We start from the raw sequence: 22,547 nt of genomic DNA on the forward strand, positions 1-22,547 counted from the left end.
TACAGAATACATTTTTCAGCAAATATTTATTAAAATTTGTACAAATGCTGCTAAATTCTATAGTCTTGGGTTCCAAGTCGAGATTAACCTGCGATCAGGCATTCTTTTTTCTTTTTACGAAAGCGAGAGGGAAAAAAAGAACGCCTGATACATTTATTTAACCGGCCGCCATCCGCCCCCTAATTTAAATAAACTAATGTGTCGTCGAACTGTCAAACCACTCTTTGTAGTTGGCGGCAAATTCGAGACTCGGATTTCCACAAGGCGTGAAAAACGTCTGGAGAAAAATTGTACATATGTACAGCCTGTATTTAAACTTCGCCGTGTTGAGATAAAAATGCTTTTAGTAGCAAGGTGACATGGCGCTTGTGAACATATTTTTATCAGTTGGACTGGATGCCGTCCCTTTATTTCAGCTTACACACACACAAAAAGGAATTCACCGACAAGAGCTGTTTTACGGCAGATAGGATCGATCGCTTTTGTAAACATTCCAACATCTCTGGGATATTGTTTTCGAAGAACAACAAAAACATCTTCACGGAACCAAAATTATTACGCATTGTCGCTCACTCTATTTGTTCTGCCTTCAGAGAGTTACACTTGATATCTGTTAGGGCTTCAGCTAACGTAGAAAAGAACTCGTCCTCACAGTAAACGTGACTCGTCTTTGCCATTACCAGCTTCTGACCGGAAGTCTTGTTGAAATATATACGACAACCAATCAGTCCACACCGCTCCATTGAGTATTGTTTCTCGACCAATCAAACAAAAAACCAGAATCTGGCTTTTTTACATGACTTTCGACAAGCAAATGTATCATGCCCTCCTTCCCCCGCAGCAGTAGTAGGGAGGGAGGGTATGATTTCAGGTTAAGTCGAGATCTGAGGCTGGCACAAAAAGTCGGGAAAAAAATACAAGTTCAGTCTTTCTTCGGTTTAACCTGCGATCAGGCGTTATTTTTCTCGCGGCGGAGGGGTCAACGGAAAAATGAACGCCTGATACAATTACTTGTCGAGTCGTCTGTAAAAAGTCCAGAATCTGGACTTTTTTCTAATTGGTCAGAAAACAAAAGGCAACATTAAAACTCTATCCTGATTGGCTAATTGAGTTCAAGTCTAATTTCCGGTCCAAAAATATCACGCGTAGATGATTGTTATCATGGCGGGTGTTGAGCGGAATGAAGTAGAGAGCGAGTTCTTCTAGCTTTTAGAAAATCTCTCAAGAGTTTTGTTCACGAAACATTTAAAGACGAACAAAGGGAGTGTATTCGACGAATAGTTTGTGAAAGAAAAGATGTTTTGGCGGTGCTTACGACGGAATTCGGCAAGAGCGCGATCTATCACCAATGGTGTCGAAGATTATATCACACCACCAAAGACGCCAGACGATCGTGCCAGTGACGAAAACTACAACCTTGAAATGTCTAACCTGAGCCTTACACAAAATCAGCCTTTGCAGAAAACAAATTTTAAAAACCATCCGATCAGCTCGTTCAAAAGGGTTATTCAAACACACGTTTGTGAGAGTAAAAATATAATTTGAAGGCGCTAATCACGCTTATCTGATGGCATCGCCGACATTCTAGACGACGTTGACAGATACTTTAATTAGGGGGCGGCAGACGACTTCACAAGTAATTGTATCAGGCTTTCCTTTTTTCGCCTTCCCTCCGCCGCGAAAAAAAAGAAAGCCTGATCGCAGGTTATCTTCGGTTAAAATCCCGACTCCGAGTAATGGGCTGAGCCCGCGGTGTTCGTCACGTTGGCAAGCTGAGGAAATCATGTTCGGAGACTCGAGAGCTCACAAATCGGAACTAGTCGGGTACTACGACAACTGCCAGGAACGGAACTCGTTCAGCCGATGCACGGTTCAATCGATTAGAATCGATCGATGAGCGACAGGATTCTCTTCTTTTCAGCCTCGCGGCTTTCTTTGCTCTTGGCGTCTCCAACACTCGCGGCGTACTCTGGTTAGACACAAACAAAACAAAGCCGCAATTGGATTTTGACCAAAACCTCGGTATCTACATTTCTAACGCGTAAGAAGGAAAAGAATTGAAAGTTCATGCAGTTTTACTATCATTTTTCGGCACATTCCAAAAAGTGAAGTAGTAAAACACTTTTCTATACCTGTACTACTTAAATTGACGGTAAAAAATGACCTAACAACTCCTTTCTGTCTGTCTGACTCGCATTCGGAACAAGAAGGAAATATCGAGTCGACACCGAAGAAGAACGATTCTTTATCGCTTTGTAAATATGTAGACTAATGTAGGACTGGTTATATGGAAGTAAGTTCCTTCCTTAGAGGATTAATTCAATAATTTTCTTATCTGCTGAGTAAAAGTTTGATACGTACACTTATAACTTAGTGCCCGGAAGGCGCTTGCTTGTTGGTTTGTTCTACCCTTGGGGTTCAAAAGAGCTCTCGAGAGCAGTAGAGAAAAAACTTAGGGCTCACCAGTTCACGAGTTTCTAACTAATCCAGGACATTGATTTTCGTGGTAGAGAACAAAGTGAAAAGGGTCGGTGATAAACTGAACTAACTGTCAACATGTTTTTAACAAGTCTTATAGTTTAGTTGGTAGAACATAGCACTGGTATCGCGTAAGTTCAAATCCCGTTGAAGCCGCGGGGGAGTCTTGTTGCTTTCTTAGCATGCTTAACTGCAAAGATACCACTCACTAGTATAAATAAAACATACATGACTTTCTACCTAGCGGAAATCTCTCTTCTCTACTGATAACCATAAAAATAACGAATCCAAATGAGACTACTACTATCTGGAGCGACTTTCTACACACTGTCGTTACTCGTAAGACAAAGAACATGGCCGCAAATACTGCGATAAACCAATCAGAACTCAAAGCAAAATCACGTGACCGGCGCCAAGCGCGGGAAAAGTCAGGTGAACCAAACCACGAGTTATTTGCGCACTGATTGGACTAGGTATTAACAAGTTCGGCAAACAAATCGTAGCAAACCGCTCAGTGCACGACACCACTTAACCTACCTCTCATAATTGCTCTAATGTCTTTCATCGAACCGCCATGTTGGTTTAACAGCGTAACCACTCGTTGTTTTATCTGTAAAAGCAAGAGTCGAGTTATTATTCAAACAAGCAAACTGACAAGCACCTATCAGTTTTAAATATATGAATACTTTTAGTTAAGTCTTAAGCCTGGTGGCTCATCACTCACACAACAGTACTGATACCCACCCAGCCCCCCCTCACAAAGGATGCTTCTCTATGGCAGTTCACCTCCAGCGTTTGTTCAACTGCGCGGAAAGACGCACTATGGAGCAGTTTTCAACTGAGTGTCGGAAGTAATTCACAATTGCTTTGGCTTTGCACTAGACTACCGCGCTTAATGATTGGTTTAGTTAAAAATCTCGCGCCACTTTTTCAACCAATCAGAAGTAAAACCAAAACCAATCGTGACTCGCTCACACACGTTTCGCACTTCGCGCTGGCTACATCACTGTGTTTACTTCGAGTTTTGATTGAATAACTGGATCGTCTGTGTCCTTTATGATTGGCCAAAGGGATAACTTCGGTTTTGGTTTTACGACAAAAAGGTTGAAAACCGTTCCAAGAGTTAACTGTCTTGCCAAAAACACAAGATATGGACGGACGAGATTGATATGAATGATAGGTTCTCAAATTAAAAGCCAAAACGCGCACACGGTAAAGATTAGCGGGGACAATTGAAACAGAAAAAGAACGACGAACGTGAAGAAGCTAAACTAAATTTTTCAAAATCCTCTAACCCCACTAAGCTTACAGCCCTTTCACCGTCCCCGGAATCCTCAAATGAGTGCTACTGGAGTTAAAGCTTGACGTCATTCCCGCTGTTGTCTCCAGTCGTGAATCGTCAAGGAAACAATGTAATTACAAACAGTACATAAGTAAACAATTTGTTTTTTACCGAGGTGACACCAGAGCAGCAGACCTCCATGATGATGCAGTCTATAAGCTGTAACGTGAACAGACCAGCGTCCAGTCTCCGCATGTAAAACTCGTCCTCCATCGCCTCGTCAAGCTCCTCACCTTCATCTTGAAGTTCCTGTAATAAGTCATGCATGGGATTTAATGACTACACTGAGAAATTTGTTAAGAATCTTGCTGCACAGTCTTGAAAGTCTCTTCAAATCGGACACAGTCGGGACAAGCTCCACCGTCCATCTTAGAGAGGTGTCCGTCTTATAGGGGGTAACAGTAAAATGACTGAAAAACGGCAGGAACGGGACCAACACCAGGGCCCGGTTGTTCAAAGCACGATTAAGCTAATCCAGGATTAGCGTGAAATTTGGTTTCAATTTTTTTTAACATTTCTTTGAGGCTTTCTGTTTACCTTATTATGGGAAATTAACGCTTGTGTTAATTAAGGTATTTGAAATTAACGCGAATTGAAGGAAAAATTACTTCCCAATAAAGGAAATTAACGCGAAAGATGGGGTAAAATTTCAAAATGAAGGAAATTAACGCGACGTACACAACTGGAACAAGTTTATTTCAACACTTGCAGGCGTATAATCTTAAACGCAAACAATGTTCGTGGGACTTTTCCCACTTTGAGCGTTCTTCGCAGTATCAATGGTAGTGGCAGATAAAACAATGCTTTTTCCTTGGAGTCAAGAACTTCTGGACTGCAACGAGAAATTGGGGCCAAAATAATGGAAATTTACGTCATGGAAATTAACGCTCCACTTAATTAACGGTGCGGAAATTAACGTTAACTAAAATTAACGCGACTTAAATTAACGCGAATGTTTAAAATTCGCGTTAATTTCATGACGCGTTAATTTCCTATAATACATGTAAGGTATATTATCTCTCCCCCAGTTTTGAAGTGGACCGATCTCAAACTTCACAAACATTAGCTATGGAAAACCCTTCTTAACAAGAGAAATTAAAACCTCGATCATCTTTTAATCCTGGGTTAGCGTTAATCGCCTTTCGAACAACCCGGCCCAGATGTCCAACTTATAGAGAAGTCCGTCTTAAAGAGATATCCGTTTTAAGAGAGAGTTCAAGATTCTTGATAAGGTGCATTACGTACTAAGCTAATAGTTTTTCTAAGGTATTTAGCGAACATAAGTCAGATATCATCGTACCTGTTTTTCTCTTTCTATCTTGGCGTCGCATTGTTGTATTTTGCTGTGGTATTTGATGTGTAGTTCCATTAATCTGTCCACCTTTAGGTGATCATTTTCAACAAACTTCTGTACAAGACGAGTTCTTAAGTTCCCTGACAAATTTCTGAAAAGCCACATGATTATTGAGCTCGTGTGTTCTGTGGGGGGAGAGAAAGAGGCAGAATGTAGGCATCACAAAGTGTCCTTAATGATACAAGTTCAACAAAAGACACATAATTCCGTCAAATACGAAGAACTTATTAAATAATACCTGCGTTCAATTCTAGACATTCAAAACCATAGCTTTACTACAACCAAACGTGTCTCCCAGGCGTTATAATTTAAAGTTGCAAGCAAACGAGATAAACTTTGAAACCTGTTCAGGCCAAACATATTTCAGATCCCATATATCAAGTCGCAATCCGTTTCAATCTCCTTCACTTTTGGCCATCCGTACCTTCTTTTGTATTTGCTGTGTTATTAAAATGTTCCTTCACTGTTTAAGCGGTTATTTTTTTTGGCTAAATCCGTGACACAGGGTTTTTATGATACGTAAAATCATTTACTTAGTAGCTGGACAATTTTAACCAACCAACGAAACTCACCTTCTATTTCGTCCTCTGAAGAACCAACCTTCTTGTTGCTCTTAAGAGGCTTAAAAAAAGACAACAACTCAGTATAAGAAACCGTATCTATTTTCTAAGCTGTTTGCTTGAATAACCCCTTTAAATAGTTAGATGAAACAATAGTTTAGTGAAATACCTAAATGACAGTTTTCCCTGCCCTTTTCTATACCCCAACACGTGAAATCCCTACCCTATTATATACCTCCACCCCTTTTGGGCAGAGCTTTCCAGTGTAGCCTATCATAGGGAGTACTCCCTACCCCCCGGGGTTGTCACTCAACATTTCCCTCAGTGGATTGTCAGCTACTTTGACAATGTCGACAAAAAAATATTTCATTAACTTCTCACAAAAACTGGTGTACCCAGTAGTTTTAGTGTGGCCTCTTTCAAATTAAGTCAGCATAGTTCGCCATTTAAGTGGCATGCTGAAGGTGTTGACTTCAAGACTATGGAGAAAAAATAACCCAGGGATGGGTAGCATGGAGGGATCGAGCCAGGGACCTCCGGATTACAAGACTAGTGCCCTAATTCACTTGCCAACGAAATATTAAGATAAACACACAATGCACTTTTTTCTTTGGCAGCGAAAACATATCACACAAGTGTTCAGGGTAAGTTACAGTATCATTTTCAGCTCATTGCTTGAGAATTTATAAGAGCAGTGACTTACCTTCATAAACAATGGAAACAAACTTCTGAGTCCAAGGAATTCAATAAACTTGCTGCAGTTTTCTGTGCCCTCGGCTCCTTGCATGGAGTAATCCAACACCTTCAGGGAACTTCTCCGAGAAAGCTTCTTTTCTCTAAAAAATAATACCACCCGACCTGGTATTAATAAGAACTGAAAGGGACTGTGACACGGCTGAGTTTGGTTTATTTCAGTAACTTTTGCCAAATACTTGCAATGAAACTTAACATTTGCAAAGAAATTACCTCTGTGGATCTTAATTGTAAGTGACAAAACCATAGCTTCATTGCAACCAAATGTGTCTCCTGGGCGTAATAGTTTAAAGATATACTGGAAAACGAGATTAAATTTGAAAACTGTTCAGTCCAACAATATTTCAAAAATCCATATTGCAATCTGTTTCAATCTTCGTCGCTATTTGCCATCCGTATCTTCTTTTGTATTTGCAGTGTTATTGAAATGTTTCTTCAATTTTTAAGAGGTTATTTTTATATTTCATCAAAGCTGATGGCCATTTCCCATGCCTACATTTGCCTAAAATCTGTGACACAGTTCCTTTAAGTAAAGAAACAGTAGAACAGAACAACAAACAAATGAAATAAAAAATGACAATAGTTGTATTACTCACCTTAACATGAGGATCATAAGCTGAAGACCCTCGCCTTTAAGGAAAAGATCTTTGTTGGCATTGTACATCAATGAGGAACATAAACAGTTGAAGAGATTTTCCATGAATTCTAATTCATCTGAAGTTGTTGGATCATATCGCTTGTACAACTACAATGGCATTAATAAGAGATTTATTACGACCATGGCTTTTTTTTTTTTTTTTTTTTTTAATGAACTTTATTGACAACACACAAACTTTACATTAAATTAGTTACAAAGAAAACCGTCCGAGGCTTGAAAACCATACCCTTTAGCGCTGCACATACAGTCGACTCCCACTTTAACGAACACCTTTTGGACCACGATTTAGTGTATGCAAATATAGAGAAAGTCCATAGCAGCGGGAGCTAAATTCAGTAATTTTTATTTGTCGGGACTTACTGTAAACTCCTGTCCGTAATAACGGGGTGTCTGTAATTAGCGGTGTCCGCAAGGCGGGAGCTGACTGTACATATATAGCTTATAAGGGATTATGGCTATAGATTATGTAGGATTTGCTAAAGGAACTTACTGATAAGCACTGTAGCAGGGTGTCAATTCCATTGAGCTCTCCTAAAAGTTGTCTGTTCTCTGGTACAGAAAAATAAAGAATAATGTCAATTTTTTTATACAAAAAAAAAACATTTTTGGAGAATTTATAATCATTTCTAGCCATCTTATGTAACACTGACAAACGACTTGTAAGCCATGCAATTTATTTACAACATTAATTTTTTAACCACGTTCAGCAGCAGTTTATGTTACACCCTTATTTTTTTTTTTGTCGGTGACTAGACTGATACCCCCACAGGCCTGCTTGGCCAGACCTCAAGTCACGCAACGTTTGAAAGCTATAAATCAGTTACCAATGGAAATTTTATGAATTAGCAGATGATCTTTTGTGTAAAACAATAAATTGGGCAACCATTACATATCATAAAATCTAAAATGGCAACATGCAGGAAATATAAAGGCAATAATCTTGTCTTAAGAGTGGAGGTTCCCTTTAAGAGAAAACAGAAGGTTTGTAAACGGACAAGCCGTGCATTATGTCTAGTATGTCTCTTTTGCCATTCAGCAGTCTGCAGAAACCTAGCTGCATGTAAACTAGAGGTAAAGGTGTTGTTCAATGACAGATACTTCAACATAGTTTCTGAGTGGTTGTCCCTGTTCTAAAATTTATTACAAAATTTTGTTTTCTTGCTGTTTGTTTGCAGATGTAGGTGTTATCAGTGAAATACAAGTTAGAATAAAAAATTACCTTCTGTATTTTGAAGAAGGATAGAAAGAATTTCACTACAGTACAGTTTGTTAGCATCATAGTGTGGTTTTTGCTGAAAAAAAAACAACAACAACAAGTGTTTTAAATGTTGAAATTAATTATTCTTAGTTATACACCATAAATTAAAATCATTACAATTACATATGAAAACGCCAGAGTGAACAACATGATAGAGAGAATATCTGTTGGTATTTTGAATTACTAATGAAGACAGCAAGACTTTTAAGGGTCTTGAAGTTTGGTATTCAAATTCAAGGACTATCAAGATGCATACAGAAATAATGTCAATCAGCTAAGGTGACAGTTACCTTAAGTCTTCTTAGAAGCCATCCAAGCATGCCTTGTTCACCTGCCGCCTGACACACAACAGGTCTGAGTTCTGTCATGTTTTCTATAATTCCTATTCAGAGGTAAAACATAATTAAAATAGTCCAATTCCTTATTAAAAACCTTTCATGGATTTGCAAGGATCCTTGAAGATCTTCATGGGGATTTTTAAGGATGGTATTGAGGATCTTTACAATTTCCTCAAAGATCTTTAGGGATCATAAAAAAATAACGAAGATGTTCAAGGATCTTTCAAGGATATTGACGAGATTGTCAGAATACATAATCTTTGAGAAATTGCTTCCTACTTTCTGTCATTTAGTTAGAATTTCTTTATTCATTAAATTGAGAAACACTTCCTGTCTGCACTACTGATTATAATGTTTTTTATTATATAGAATGCAGTGCTTTAGCGAGTGGTAGGAAATCGAGAAAAATGGTATCCACACATGTGTGGATATCATTTTTGACCAATCATCTTGCAGTTTGCCACGTTTCATAGCTCAATGAGCCAAGCATCTTTGGATCTTCCTCGGCAATCTTTGGTTAGCTTTCGGAAATCTTCGGAAATTTTCGGAGAATCTTCGAAAAATCGCCAAAAACATCGTAATTAGTTGGTCTATATAATAAACAGATTACATGGTTGCTTGGAGATATGAAATTTATCTTCTCGTGTTCAAATCAATATCCCACTCGTTCGCTGCGCTCACTGGTGAGATATTGATTTGAACACTCGAAGATATATTTCATATCTCCGCGCAACCATGTAATATCCTCTGTGTCTCTTTTTATGTGTGAAATAAAACTAAATTATAAACAAATCATTTGCATTAGTCTGGGTAAGCAGAACTCTTTTTGTGTCGTCCAAATTCAATTCATCTCTCATCTTGTTTCTCACAAGAAGAGTTTCTCGTCTTGCAAGAATCGTGTCTCAAGAAGTGAGCATTGAAGTGGCAATTTTTGAATAATGATATGAGCAATTATCTTAAATAATAATAATAGATTGATGTGTGGAGAAAGAACTCAGGAAAAAATTCTGAGTTCACAGATGGGACTCGAACCCACGCCCTTCGGTTCACTAGTCGGACGCTCTAACCACTGAGCTACTGAGAACTCTAATGGTGAGCAGTGGTCATTTGTGGGTGACACAATGACTGCATCGCACAAATCACATTATGTCAATGAACACACATATTTAACTGCATCACGCAGTCACGTAGTACTCTCAGTAAATAAATAATAATAATAATGGATTGATGTGTGGAGAAAGAACTCAGAAAAAAATTCTGAGTTCACAGATGGGACTCGAAATTATCTTGCGAGGAAATAATATTAAATTCAACTCTCGCGATGTGTTTGTCACAGGTTGGGTATGGTGGTTGTGGCTGCAGTTTGAACGTCTCGTCATAGCTTGGTAAATTTGTTCACAATAATTTTAAAATACCGGCATTCTGTTAATTCTCTCTTTAGAAGGCTATTGATTGCCAAGCCGACAAAGGCAAGTCTCAAAATAATGTCAGTGAACAAGCTTGCGTAAAATCACACAAAAAACATATCCTACAGAATTCTGTGTAGTGTTCATGATTGGTTATTCCTTGGTTATTAATTTTTGAACAACAAATAACAATCAATCAAGGACACTACACAGATCTCTCTTGGGCTATGACATCAGTACAGAATTACTTGGGCTGACTCTCAGATGCCTCTTCTATAATAGGCGATGAATAAAGCATGCAAATAGATGTCAATTTATTCCCACTGAATTTGCATCTTCTTTTAGATTTGTATCTCATTTTAGAGAGGAGTAAACTGGACAGCTGGCAGCTGTGAAGCACAAACCTAAAGTATTATGTACACCGTCACTATCTTCTTTGACATTTTCATCAAGTCTGTCTAGATTCTGCACTAACAAGGCAATAACTTGACCATCCATCTATAACAACAAAACGACATTGAGTAAACGAAATGCAAAGCATGGAAAGAAAAGGAAGAGAGCATAATATTTATAGTGCTCACTCAGGGCATGAATACCATCAACAATGAAGGACTGAAGTGTACATCAAAGGTACTCTTAGACTGCTTTTATTTATTGCTCAGGGCCAGGTTGTTCAAAGGGTGGATAATGTGATTGTCATCCACCGGATTAATTGCTATCCAGTGGATAAGTGTTAAAAAACATATTGTTTACTCTATCCACCGGATCGTGATTTATCGGGTGGATAGCTTTACACTGTATCCACCCTTTGAACAACTGGGGCCAGATTTTTTCAATTAAAATAAATGACCTCTGTTGCATGTTCTGAATATAATCAACAGTCTGTACTGTGCAATCCAAATAACTCGTGATACAAATAAAGCCGATTTGTTTCTTATTTAAAAATCGAAAACAATAATGTTGAAAAACACAACAGGATGCCCATTCCAATAAGGGAAACCAAGTATGCGAGGTTGTAACATTTGAAATACGTTGATATGGTAATGTTCAGCAGTTAACAAATATGGATAGGTATTTGAGTTATTTTTACTGACAATGTTTTCCCAAAAGTGATACCAGTCTTTTTTCCTAGAAAGGTTTTTGGAGCAAGAAACTTACAAGTGCATCAATAAGAGCAGTAGCGCCTTCTTCACTCTCATTTAGTGTGTCCACATCTGTCATTTCTTGAAGCAGATCAATAACAGCTATGGAAATGTCTGTGGGAAAATAATTTGCATTACTTAATGCAAGTTCGCCATGTTTTTATTGTCATTTTTATTTTTATTTTTTATCAATTGTAATTAAATTAGGTTATCCTTAGCGTATTTTTATCTGATTGTAATTTAAATCGGGTTTTTATATTTTTACTTTTAAATTTCAAATGTAAACGCACTGAGACGTATGTAAAGTGCGTGCTAAGAACTGTTATTATTATTATTATTATTACTTAATGAAACTGTATATCACCAAATGCAGCATTTTTAATATACAGGATTACACAAATTACCAGTGGATATGAGTGACATGAAATGTTAGCATGGGATGGGATGTCTTCCTCTAATAGTCCATACATGACACACAGTCTTATACTCACCCACCAATACTAAGGCCAGACTATCAACACCAGAGAAAGGTGGAATATTGCATCAGCCTTAGGTTGGTAAGATTTAAAACACTGAATGACTCATTCTAGTTAACCGGGCAGCCTGGGACCAAGCCTGTTCTTTATTCACTTGTGCTTATAATTTTTGTTTTTCTTTTCGCCAGTGACCAACCCCATGCCCCGCTTGGTCAACAGCACCACCAAGCTCTGAAGGGGAAGGGTGTGCAGTAAAATGTCTCACGATGGGAATAGAGTGTGAGGATTATTGTCTGCAGAGGGGTAGGGAGCTGGAGAGTAGGAGGGAGAGGGTTGAATGCACGAGGGAAGCCATCAGGAGGATCAAGCACAATTTCCACAGAACAAACAATAATATAACAATTATCATATTTACATGTACCGTATTTTCTCGATTAAACGCCCCCGGCGTTTATTTCAAACTTGGCCCGATAGGGCCGGCGTTTATTTGAATTCAGGAGTTTTTTCAAGCCCTATGTTTCTAAGAAATGGGCGTTTATTTCAAACTTGGCCCGATAGGGCCGGCGTTTATTTGAATTCAGGAGTTTTTTCAAGCCCTATGTTTCTAAGAAATGATTTTTATTCATTATTTTTGACAGCTATATAATAAGACATTATTTTTAAAGCATATTAAACCTTTAATAATTGTTTAAGGGGTTTATTTTCAAATACAGATTGGAGACCCGGCGTTTATTCGGGGCCCGGTGTTTAATCGAGAAAATACGGTACATTTATTGCTTGGAAATGTAGGCTATGAGCAGTCCCTAATTTTTTGCAGAGTCCAACAAGCTGGAAGCAAAATTTTTTTCGAAGAGTCCGTCGAGCTTGAAGCGAAAAAAAATTACGTGCAGGGGGATGAGGCGGGGCGAGGCGAGAAGCGCCAAGCTCGATGGACTCTTCGAAAAAAATTTCGCTTCAAGCTTGACGGACTCTGCGAAAAAATAGGGACTGCTCGTAGTCTATTGGAAATGCCATATATTAACAAAACAAAATTTTACACCTGAACAGAAAGAAAGGGCTAATACAAATACTAAGAGAAAGTGAAAATTATTTCTTTTATGATTTCTTGTGGCTTTAAAGAACAGACAAATTTATCTCTGTACTAAACATAGAGATCAAAGAAAGCGATTGAACTAGAAACTGATAATTATAAGATCAGAATTGGCATTGCGACACATAGTGTGGCAAGCGCCACACTGTGAATCATGTAACCTTGTTTTAGTGAAAAAGCAATTGAACTTAAATCTCTTAGCAACGAGCAGTTAATTATCAACCACCTAGTTTTAAAGCTTTTTCAATCTTTTTGTATTTACCTGAGTTCTCATGGCTTAACAAGCCCAGAATGGTCCCAACAGCATTAACTTCTACAATGTGATGATAAAGATTTGGAACTGTGGCTATCACATGCAACTTCTGAATTTCATCATTGAGATCAAGCTCTGAATCCAAGAATCTAATCAAACAAAATACACCTTAAAAATACAGTATTGCATTAACAGTAGCGTTAGATAACATATATCCCTTATCATGCACTTATTTTATTTCCCATATGGGATTCCAGCTGTAACATTCTATATGAATGATGAAGCAATTGGCCATTCCAAGTGTACATGGAACTGGGGCAAGTTTTGAATTTTAAGCAATTGATAATCTGACACCACCACATAAAAGACCACGATGAGATTGGCTATTTGGCCAATTTTTATGGTTAAAAGGATGAACAAAGATGAAGTTATGGACCCTGAAACATGGTTCAAAATCCATACAAACGTCTTTTATTTTTGGCCTTCACCAGCTCAAGTTCAAGTTCAAATGCCTGGTCATGCTTTGTATATAGCCGACTCGTCTGCCTGCTGCCAGTTGGGATTTTTAATCATGTTAATTTCATTTAGAATATTTGCTTCCTCTGTTATAGGGGCATGCCTGCAAACTAGCTATCTCAAAGCTAAGTGCAGAACTACTATAAACAACATATATGGGCAATTCCACATGAGAGGTGAAAAAATCAAGATTTTTCAAAAGATATTTCAGATGGAATAATTACCTGTGCTGCATTGTAAACATGCTATAGTATACAGAAAAAGAACTTTTACTTTGTCTGTGACAACAGTGTTTTTAGGGGGGTCCCCAAAGTACGGGTTTACCTTCTTAATAATTTTCAATGTCTGTGATGCACATTTTTAACTTACAAAAATCATACTTTCAAAATGCTTATGAATTCAAACAGTTATTTTAGGAATATTCCCTCATTTGTGTTGACAAATAACAGATAAAGACTTCATCCAAAATATTTTTAAAAAATAGCAACAGCGATGTGAAGTTCTGTCATGGACGTTACGTAACGTCCATGAAATTTTGTGCATTTTTTTTCTCTCCTTAAGTTATTATTTGAAGGATTCTTAAAAAATTTCTGCTGCTTTGTTACTTGTCAAAAAGGAACATTTTGATGATAACAAAACTTTGATAAACTGTTACATTTTTTAACTGAGTGCAGTTAAAGTTGGTCATGGACGCCATATCGTGGATGTTACACTTTTTGCAAAAATGTTGAAAAAAAGGCAAAACTTTAACAAAGTCTGTGGAAAAGGTAAAAAATAGTTAGGCGGTATAGCAGTGGGCAGTTTTTTCCAAAAGACAGGTTTGTTTTGATAAACAGCAAGCTTGTGGAAAGAGATTTGCTGAAAATGCAGTTTTATATGTCATGTAAGGACCTTGAAATGTCCTCAAAAATTTAAATGAGCATTCCACGGGTTCTACATTAACTAGCAAGATAATTTCATTTCCAACTGCCAAGAAATATTGTTTTACTACCAATGACAGAGCCCAACAATTGAAAAAAGTTAATTTATTTGGTAAACTTGAAGAAGAATTCACATAGTGTAACGACCATGAAAATTTTTGTAACGTCCATGACGTTACATTTTTAGTCTCCCAGAAAAACTGTGAAAGATAATGGAGGTGAAAACAAAATTTTCAGTTAACAAAATCACTAAACCACATTGACATGGAGAAGATATTTTGAAAATGCTTAAAAGTTCACAGGAATTTTAAAGTAATGCTAATGCACTAGATTACGTGGTTGATTTTTATGTAACGTCCATGAGAGTCGTTTTTCTCACTATTTCTCTGGCACAAATAAGTCAACAGGAAAAAAGAAATAATCAAATTGACACACTAAGGTGCACAGACTTGTACATCAATGAAAAGTTTTAAAACTTATTTTCATCCTTAGACAATGCAAGTTTAAAGTTCTAAAAATTAGTCTGAATTGTAACGTCCATGACATGGAATTGCCCATATACATTTTTTTTTACATTTACAAAGTGCCAAAGAAATTTGCTTTTAGTTTAGCAAAATTAAAGTGACAAGACCTACTTTTCTGGATTCTCTGGGTACTTGATTCTCATTTCTTGATTTTTTGTTACTTTTTTTTCAAAGAAAAGTAACATTCTCTTTAGAGAGCCTACATCAAGTGTTTCAACCTAAACATAAACAAAATCAGAAATGCTGTGTGACTGTATACAATACTTTAAGAGGGTAGCAAAGGGTTTATGCTTGACACATGAAAGGGGCAAAAAATAAGTCAGTGACGCGTGAAAATAGGGCAACAATTAAACTGTGACGAATGAAAATAGCTGGAAAAGACTTGGATTCATGAATTCTGTTTCAAGTATATGCAAAGCGTGAATTTGGTTAAAATTTGGCGTGAAACAGGCTCACAACAACCTCTTTGCTGCCCTCCTTCAAGGTCTTTCAACTACTGAAGGATTAATCAGAAATAAGCCAAGATCCGAAGATGATTTTCACACGTACTTAATCTCGCGAAAACTTGTGAGCCGAATTTCGCGAGTATTAATTTTCAAGGTTGCGAGAAAAATTAGAGCAAAGGTGTATTAAATTTTACGGTTTTGTCAGTGTTTTCTGGATCAGTTGTCAATGACTAAGGAGCTTCTAGAAATATACAAAGACCTGGTTCAATGTAACTACAAGGAGCCTGCAAACGGATACTATGGTTACTGTACTAAAGAGGTCTTGGCCAATTTACAAGTTGAAGAAAACGGTAATCAGAGGAAGGGTGCTAGACGAAAACAAGACGGAGGGATAGTTGCAGTTCCAAACATTAAAAATTTTGAAATTTTTTATTGTTTTGATACAAAATATGGTATTAATTTTCACGTGTTTAAATTTTGCGCAATTTTTTTTCGTACGTATTAAATTTTGCGATTATTTTAAAATCAAGAAAATAGCGAAAATTAGTACTCAATGAAAAATAGTAAGAATAAGGTGGCATGGGAGGGAGAAGGGAAATTTAGACACGAACAGGAACTGAAGGCATGTAGTGTGATCAAGGGGTGGGAAAGCCTGTAATAGACCTCTTTAGCTATGTATGCAAATTGCCCATTTCAGATCCAGAGAATTGTTCCTATGTCTACATGGAAATTATTCATTCATTTCCACGTGAATTTGTTTGAATTTGAAAGAGATAATTCTCAAGGGTAACATCACGTGGTCTGAAATGGAACAACAAACAAACAAAGCTAAAGAGGTCTATTGCTTAGCATGCAAGTGCGAGTTTTCCTTTCCAACCTCCATTGATCATGCTCTGTGCTTGCACCCTTATTCCCCTTCCCCCTACCCTTTATTTACCAGCCATGTAGGTGATGAATTTCTGAATTTTATCAAACTGATCACCAACCTCTGGTTCATTTTCCACCATTTCCAATATTTTCAATCTTTCTTCCTCTGACAGCCCAGACCCTGTTGGCAAATCTGCAGCTATTGGTCTCTTTTTGGAATCATTAGACTGCTGATTAGCATTTTCTTCTTTCTTCCTTTTTGTTCCCCTTTCAGGCTGACAAAAATCAAGATAATATGGTTTAAGACACACAGATTACTGTGTCTAAGGTGAAATATTGTCAAACAGGAACTTTTCTTGTGAAAGCAGTCAATCCTTTTCAGCTGCCGTCTCGTCATACATTTATCATAGCACTACAGCATATACAGTCAACTCTCGCCTTGCAGACACTCTGCCATTGCGGGTACTTGCTATAATTTACGTACAAAATCCAGATCCCCAGCGTAAGAGGTTTGACTGGAAATGACTCCCGCTATTACGGACTCTCGCTATAACTGACATTAAAAGTTTCCCCAAGCGTGTCCGCTATTACAAGAGTTGACTGCATGTAGCTCAAGTGGTTAATGAATTATTTCAATTCAATTTTATCTTACATTAGGACTCCATTAAGACTGCCGGTTTTACGTCACTGGACAGAGGATGAGCTGAAAAATCACTGATTTCACTAGAACTATATGTGAAACTTTCTGTGACAATTTACTAGTGCAGTTCAATGTTCTTTGTCTTTCTCCCTAGAATAAAATTTCACCACCACCACCCCCCACCCCCAACAAAAAACTACACTAAACAAACACTACTTAGTTTTAACGAAAGATAACGCTAACTTACAAGCTTAGTAGAGTTATTTATTATTGGAGCAAAAATAAATATTTTTCAATGTTTGTCAAGATCATGTATGATGGCCGTGATTTCAGTCAGGTAATTTATAGTGCTCCTTCCTCTATAAGACAAGCATTACAAAGAAGTTCGTGCCTTGACACAAAACTCCACTTACCTGAAATGCTAGCAATTCAGCGACATTCATTTTGACAGCAAAAAACACTGATTTTTCACCAAAACTGTTTACAACGTGACAAACACTTCCAAGCCCTCTTCCAAGCAAGCATTTCGAATTTCATGCGCAAACCTGCTTGCGCCTCCCTTTATGTTTTTTACCGCTGACTGAAAATCGCGCGCTCAGCAAAACAATATGGCGTCGAGTTCCTCTCAAATCACTTCAACTCAACCGAGGCTTCATGGCGCCTGTATTCTCCCCGGTCATATTCTTGTCAACGAAAGATTTCATGGTAGTGCGATTGTCAAAGCGCTCCAAGGTTTGTTTGTCTGTTCTATTTTTGTTGTTTTGTTTGATGAGAATAGTTCGCGCGCATTTCGCGCCAAAATTTAAATTTGAAAATAACGCAACAGATCGGTAGAAAATCACAACAATTTCGTAGGGTTTTATATAGCGCGACTAAGGTCTATAAACTTAAACTGGCGGCGTTTTTATGAGATTGATTCAGATTGATTGACAGAGGCATGGGCCACTGGACTGGCTAATTGGTAACCAGCGAGTTGACCAATTTTTCTTGGCTGTTATTGACAAAAAGTTTTAAAAATAACTAACATATAAATTAACAGTGCAGACAAACTTCCCTGATCACTGGTTAACTGATTAATTAGCATTTTTATAATTATTGTTTGATTGATTGACTAACTGACTCACAGGGGTGGTGAATGGTCCTTCAAAAACTGCGTGTCTCGCAAAATTTTAGCCAAATTTCAGGGGTCTCATCGTCTCGAATTTTTCTTTGACGCCTTCTCGCAGTCTCAATTTTTTTTGCAAGGCTAAAAAGGTCTCGAGCTCGCAGAAAAGTTATCAGTCTCGCCGTCTCGCAAAGTCTCGCATTAACCACTCGACACCCCTACTCACTGATGGACAGTCAGTCAGACAGACAGACAGACAGTTAGACAGACAGACAGATGGATAGATGGGGAGATGGATAGGTTGGTTGTATGACTGATTAGTTGATTAAAATAAATGGGAATTTGCAGTGGCACTTCCACAGGGTGGCTCTGCGTCCACTGTTCCCAATCAAGTGTTGATTTTTGCGGAGGGAGGAAAACCGAAGAACCCTGAGAAAAACCCTTCAAGTGAGGACGAGAACCAACAAAAAACTGAACCCACATATAATGCCGGGTACGAGAATTGAACCCAGGCCACATTGGTGGAAAGCAAGTGCTTTAACCACTGTGCCATCCTTGCTTCCCTAATTTTGATTGATTGTTTGATTGACTGACTGACTGACTGACTGACTGACTGACTGACTGACTGACTGACTGACTGACTGATGGATGGTTGAACAGATGGACGGATAACTGATTTGTTGGTTGGTTGATTGATTGATTGATGATTTATGGATTGATTTTCAGAAAGCCATGTCACTGTTCAAATTGATGACTGCATGGGAGTAACAGACTTCAACCCATCATCTGATGTTGGAGTAGTTTATCTCACAGAAGCAGATCTGGTGGATGGATACAGTTACAAAGGCAAGCTGCTTAAATTTGCAAAGGTATTGTAGAATTGTTGTGGGGGAACGGATGCGGTAGCATGTGTTTTGCCTGTTATTACAGCCCGGCCTGACCAATCGATGAAAATCGATGATCGAAATCAATCAATTAATCGATATCAATCGATGATGGTTAGTTAATTGATATCGATTGGCATCGGCCAATCGATGACCAATCGATAGTCACAAATAAAATTTCCTTAATTACATCGATTGCTATCGATTTTCATTGATTGTCATCAATCGTTTTCGATATCTTGCGGCGTACTTGGGCATCCCCAGGATAATTCTTCAGGATATCCGGAAATAGAACGACTGATCGTGATCTGAGTGCACAATGTCTGAAGAAGCGGGTAAAGCCGGGGATAAACCAACGGACGTTACACCTGTTATTAAGTGCGTAGTCAAAGACTACCATCTTCTCAAGTAACCTATACGCTAGTGTAAACCTTGCCCCTTTTCTTAATAACGTTGTTTTTGCTGCATAACAGACATAACAGTATATCACGAAAATGAATAAATGAGGTATTGATCGCTTTTAAGAGCCACTGAGTTGATGTAATAACACCCATATTGAGTCAAACCAAATAAAAAGTGATCGATGAAAATCGATGGTAATCAATGATAATCGATGATAATCGATGAAAATCAATGAAATTAAAAGTCACAAAATTTTCCGTCATCGATTGGTCATCGATTTCCAATATTAATCGATTGATTGGCATCGATTATTTTCGATTGGTATCGATTATCATCGATTATCGGTTTCATCGATTGGTCAGGCCGGGCTTACAGTTAGCTTGCAACAAAGTCAATAAACTTAAAGCAATTTTTTCTCTTTCCCACACTTTTTTGTACAGCCTAGTGCTCAGTATACAATGTATTATTTCTTCATTTTTTTTTCAGGCATCATTTAGAAAAGTGGTATTGGCTGAAAAGACAACACTGAGTTCCCAGTACTTCTATGAACTGCAGAAATTCATTGTAATTGAGAGGGGACTGGTGCTTCTTCCAGTTACATCGCCTGCTGAAGCTGGCAAAATATTAGCTCAAATGGTATTTTTTAAATTCCATCTTTCATTATTAATTTTGTTTTCTTTGTAATTGACTTCTTGAGCCTGTTACCGGTAAGTCTATCATACTGTTGGGAATAATAAAAAGGTGTTATGTTTTATGACTGCTGAGGACTGAAATGAAGAGATAAACGAGACTGAGGACTGTACAAGTGAGAGAATTACCAATAGGTAACCCTCAAGTTAAGACCATTTTAGGCGCTGTGGTGACTAAAATTTTGGAGCTGGCGACTAAATTGGAACCAAAGTTGCCAGCCTGGCGACTAAAATTGAGAAAAAAATTAAAAGCGCGAGCTTAATTTAAATAATACCATTTAAATTGGGAAAATACCTATAGTCAATATATAGTCATGGCTCTGAAAGTTTTAGATTGTAATTTTGCCATCTGAAATTGGCATCTATCACAAAACTAAATGAGTCTTATTATCCATATGTGTCAAGCTAGACTTTTAATTATAATTTATGTAAAAAATTATTTTATCAAATTATTTTCCAAAAAGACGCTATTCTAAGCAAGAATAACTTTTATATGGTCACGATTTCATTCCAGGTCTTCTTGGAGAGCAAGCCCCAAAGTAACCCTTACCGCATCAAGATGAAACAACAACCTACAGACCAAGCTGTTCTTACAACTTTACAAACTGTGCCAGGATTAGGACAGAAAAAAGCAATGGCTCTATTGTCTAAATTCAACAGTAAGTGTGCTATATACATGTAACTTTTCATACTTCAAAGCAAAACCCCACCTGAATAGTGGTAACATTCTAAATAAGTTGCTGGTGGGATGGGTGAGGGAGGGAGTGGTAGTGTTGCTCTAGCCACCAAGCCACCAACAAGGCAAGAGCCCAGTTGTATAAACCCACGCATGTACCGGTTTTTTTTTTTTTTTGGTTTAGTTTTTAAGTTGTTCTTGTTTTCTTTTAGGTATTGAACAAATCAGCAAAGCATCAGTTGCAGTAAGTTATCTATTTTGTATTCAGATTATTATACAGTGCAAATCGTGTTTTAGGATTCTCCTGTCTACTTAAATGTTTCTACAAGTTTTACAGATTTCCTCCTTTATTATTATTATTATTATTATTATTATTATTTTATTATTTATTTACACCATTTTGAATAGGCGTCAAACCTTTCTTTGCCCTTTCATATTACCGGTATATTTACACCATAAATATTATAATTGCAAATCTCATATCCGGTAATATTTAGACCCATACAAGTATATTTGTAGCTTTTATTACTAGAAATATATTCTAGTTTCAACGCCAGCACTCACTTTCTCATCAAAACTCCTGGTATTATTATTTATTTTTATTATTATTATTTACACTGTTACTTTTCTCGCAATTGAGCCCGTCATACTGTGATACAGCTTAAAGTGGCATTTAGAATATGTTTTGTGGTTTAATTTTTTTTTGGTTTAGAGTTTTTCAAACCAATTTGATTTTTATTTCCCCTTGTTTCAATCATTATAATGTAATGGATATATTAGACGAAGGAAATAAAAATTAAACTGCATGCTTTTGAAAATTTCCAAACCAAAACAAATTATGACCACGAAATAATTATGTGCATGTAACTTTTGTTCTGGTGTACCTATCAATGACATTTTGAAGTAATGTTGTGTAATGGGATTTAAAAGTAACAATTTCACAGCTGAAATAGTATGTATATAACTATTGGACAATTTGATGATTTCATTCTAGATACTGACTTGGGTTAATTTGTTTCACTGTTTTAGTCACTCGCTTCTGTGGTGGGGAATGCCAATGCACAGCAACTAAAGGACTTTTTTCAACTACAACTACATGGAAACAGCAGAAGAAGTAGTGTAGGAGTATGAACTTGGACATAAAAGACAGTTGAAGCAAAATTGTTTAATATTGTTTTTGTATGAAAAGTCTGCATAGCAGGCCTAATTGACTGTATAAAAATAATAATATTTATAGTAAACATGTTATTTTTTTCATACCACTTGAGGTACTTTACACTGTATATTCAAATCAAGACTGTAAAGGTTGCACTAATGTGATATAGTTTGGTGTATTTTTATCCATAGTGTTCAGTGTGTACACAAAACTGTGAATCATGTAAAATAAATTTATGGAAATTTGGACATCAAACATTTAAAATTCAAACCTAAATGTGTGAATGACAAAAACATAAAACAAAACGTTCTAAGTATGGGAAAAGTGTCAAGTTTCAACAGTCATCCATGTATAGCTATACAAAGCTACTGGCCTAATTATTTACAGTTTTGTTTAACAACAAGAGAAATTAAAAACTAATTCAACATCTGAAGCATTTGTAAGTACCAATCATTTGTTATTAATTTGGAGAAAGTAATCAACAACCAGATGTCTAGTACCAGATGGGCAGATTACTCCCTTGGAGGGACAGATTGTTCTTTAGAAGCACTCCTAGCCTGACATTTTCTCTTCCCACCACAGAGCACAGAATGAAACTCTTTTGGGAGGCTTTC

General features: G+C 37.3%; 2 protein-coding genes and 1 long non-coding RNA gene across 3 annotated transcripts; 2 read left to right on the forward strand and 1 right to left on the reverse strand.

Moving 5' to 3' along the window:
• Position 1: 1 nt before the first annotated feature.
• Positions 2–1,832, forward strand: LOC144652014 (uncharacterized). The gene is made up of 3 exons (XR_013570422.1): positions 2–76; positions 878–925; positions 1,705–1,832. It is a non-coding gene; the product is annotated as an uncharacterized LOC144652014 (long non-coding RNA).
• Positions 1,708–17,522, reverse strand: LOC144651713 (beta-catenin-like protein 1). Its single transcript, XM_078511663.1, has 16 exons — positions 17,435–17,522; positions 16,501–16,656; positions 15,180–15,286; positions 13,118–13,257; positions 11,306–11,403; positions 10,552–10,645; positions 8,694–8,785; positions 8,365–8,437; positions 7,636–7,694; positions 7,084–7,232; positions 6,438–6,570; positions 5,747–5,795; positions 5,121–5,299; positions 3,932–4,069; positions 3,016–3,088; positions 1,708–1,969 (listed from the first exon to the last, which is right to left on the reverse strand). The coding sequence occupies exons 1-16, from the start codon at positions 17,462–17,464 to the stop codon at positions 1,881–1,883; spliced, it is 1,659 nt and encodes a 552-aa protein (XP_078367789.1). The 5' UTR covers positions 17,465–17,522; the 3' UTR covers positions 1,708–1,880.
• A 94-nt stretch (positions 17,523–17,616) lies between these two features.
• On the forward strand, positions 17,617–22,366 carry LOC144652463 (Fanconi anemia core complex-associated protein 24-like). The gene is made up of 6 exons (XM_078512464.1): positions 17,617–17,753; positions 18,853–18,995; positions 19,899–20,048; positions 20,616–20,760; positions 20,990–21,021; positions 21,807–22,366. Exons 1-6 carry the CDS (start codon positions 17,630–17,632, stop codon positions 21,906–21,908), a joined length of 696 nt encoding a protein of 231 aa, XP_078368590.1. The 5' UTR covers positions 17,617–17,629; the 3' UTR covers positions 21,909–22,366.
• The last annotated feature ends 181 nt before the right edge of the window (positions 22,367–22,547 follow it).

This window comes from Oculina patagonica, chromosome 4 (genome assembly GCF_052425735.1).
Source record: "Oculina patagonica isolate OP01 chromosome 4, crgOcupat, whole genome shotgun sequence".
In the NCBI taxonomy this organism is placed as follows: Eukaryota; Metazoa; Cnidaria; class Anthozoa; order Scleractinia; family Oculinidae; genus Oculina; species Oculina patagonica.

Coding starts and splice junctions, on each gene's coding strand:
- LOC144651713 (XM_078511663.1), bottom strand. CDS start 17,464: ATGAATGTCGCTGAATTGCTAGCATTTCAG. Junction 5,300..5,746: donor TTCAGAGGACGAAATAGAAG/GTGAGTTTCGTT, acceptor CTCCCCCCACAG/AACACACGAGCTCAATAATC. Junction 4,070..5,120: donor AGATAGAAAGAGAAAAACAG/GTACGATGATAT, acceptor GACTTATTACAG/GAACTTCAAGATGAAGGTGA.
- LOC144652463 (XM_078512464.1), top strand. CDS start 17,630: ATGGCGTCGAGTTCCTCTCAAATCACTTCAACTCAACCGAGGCTTCAT. Junction 17,754..18,852: donor GATTGTCAAAGCGCTCCAAG/GTTTGTTTGTCT, acceptor ATTGATTTTCAG/AAAGCCATGTCACTGTTCAA. Junction 20,049..20,615: donor GCAAAATATTAGCTCAAATG/GTATTTTTTAAA, acceptor ATTTCATTCCAG/GTCTTCTTGGAGAGCAAGCC.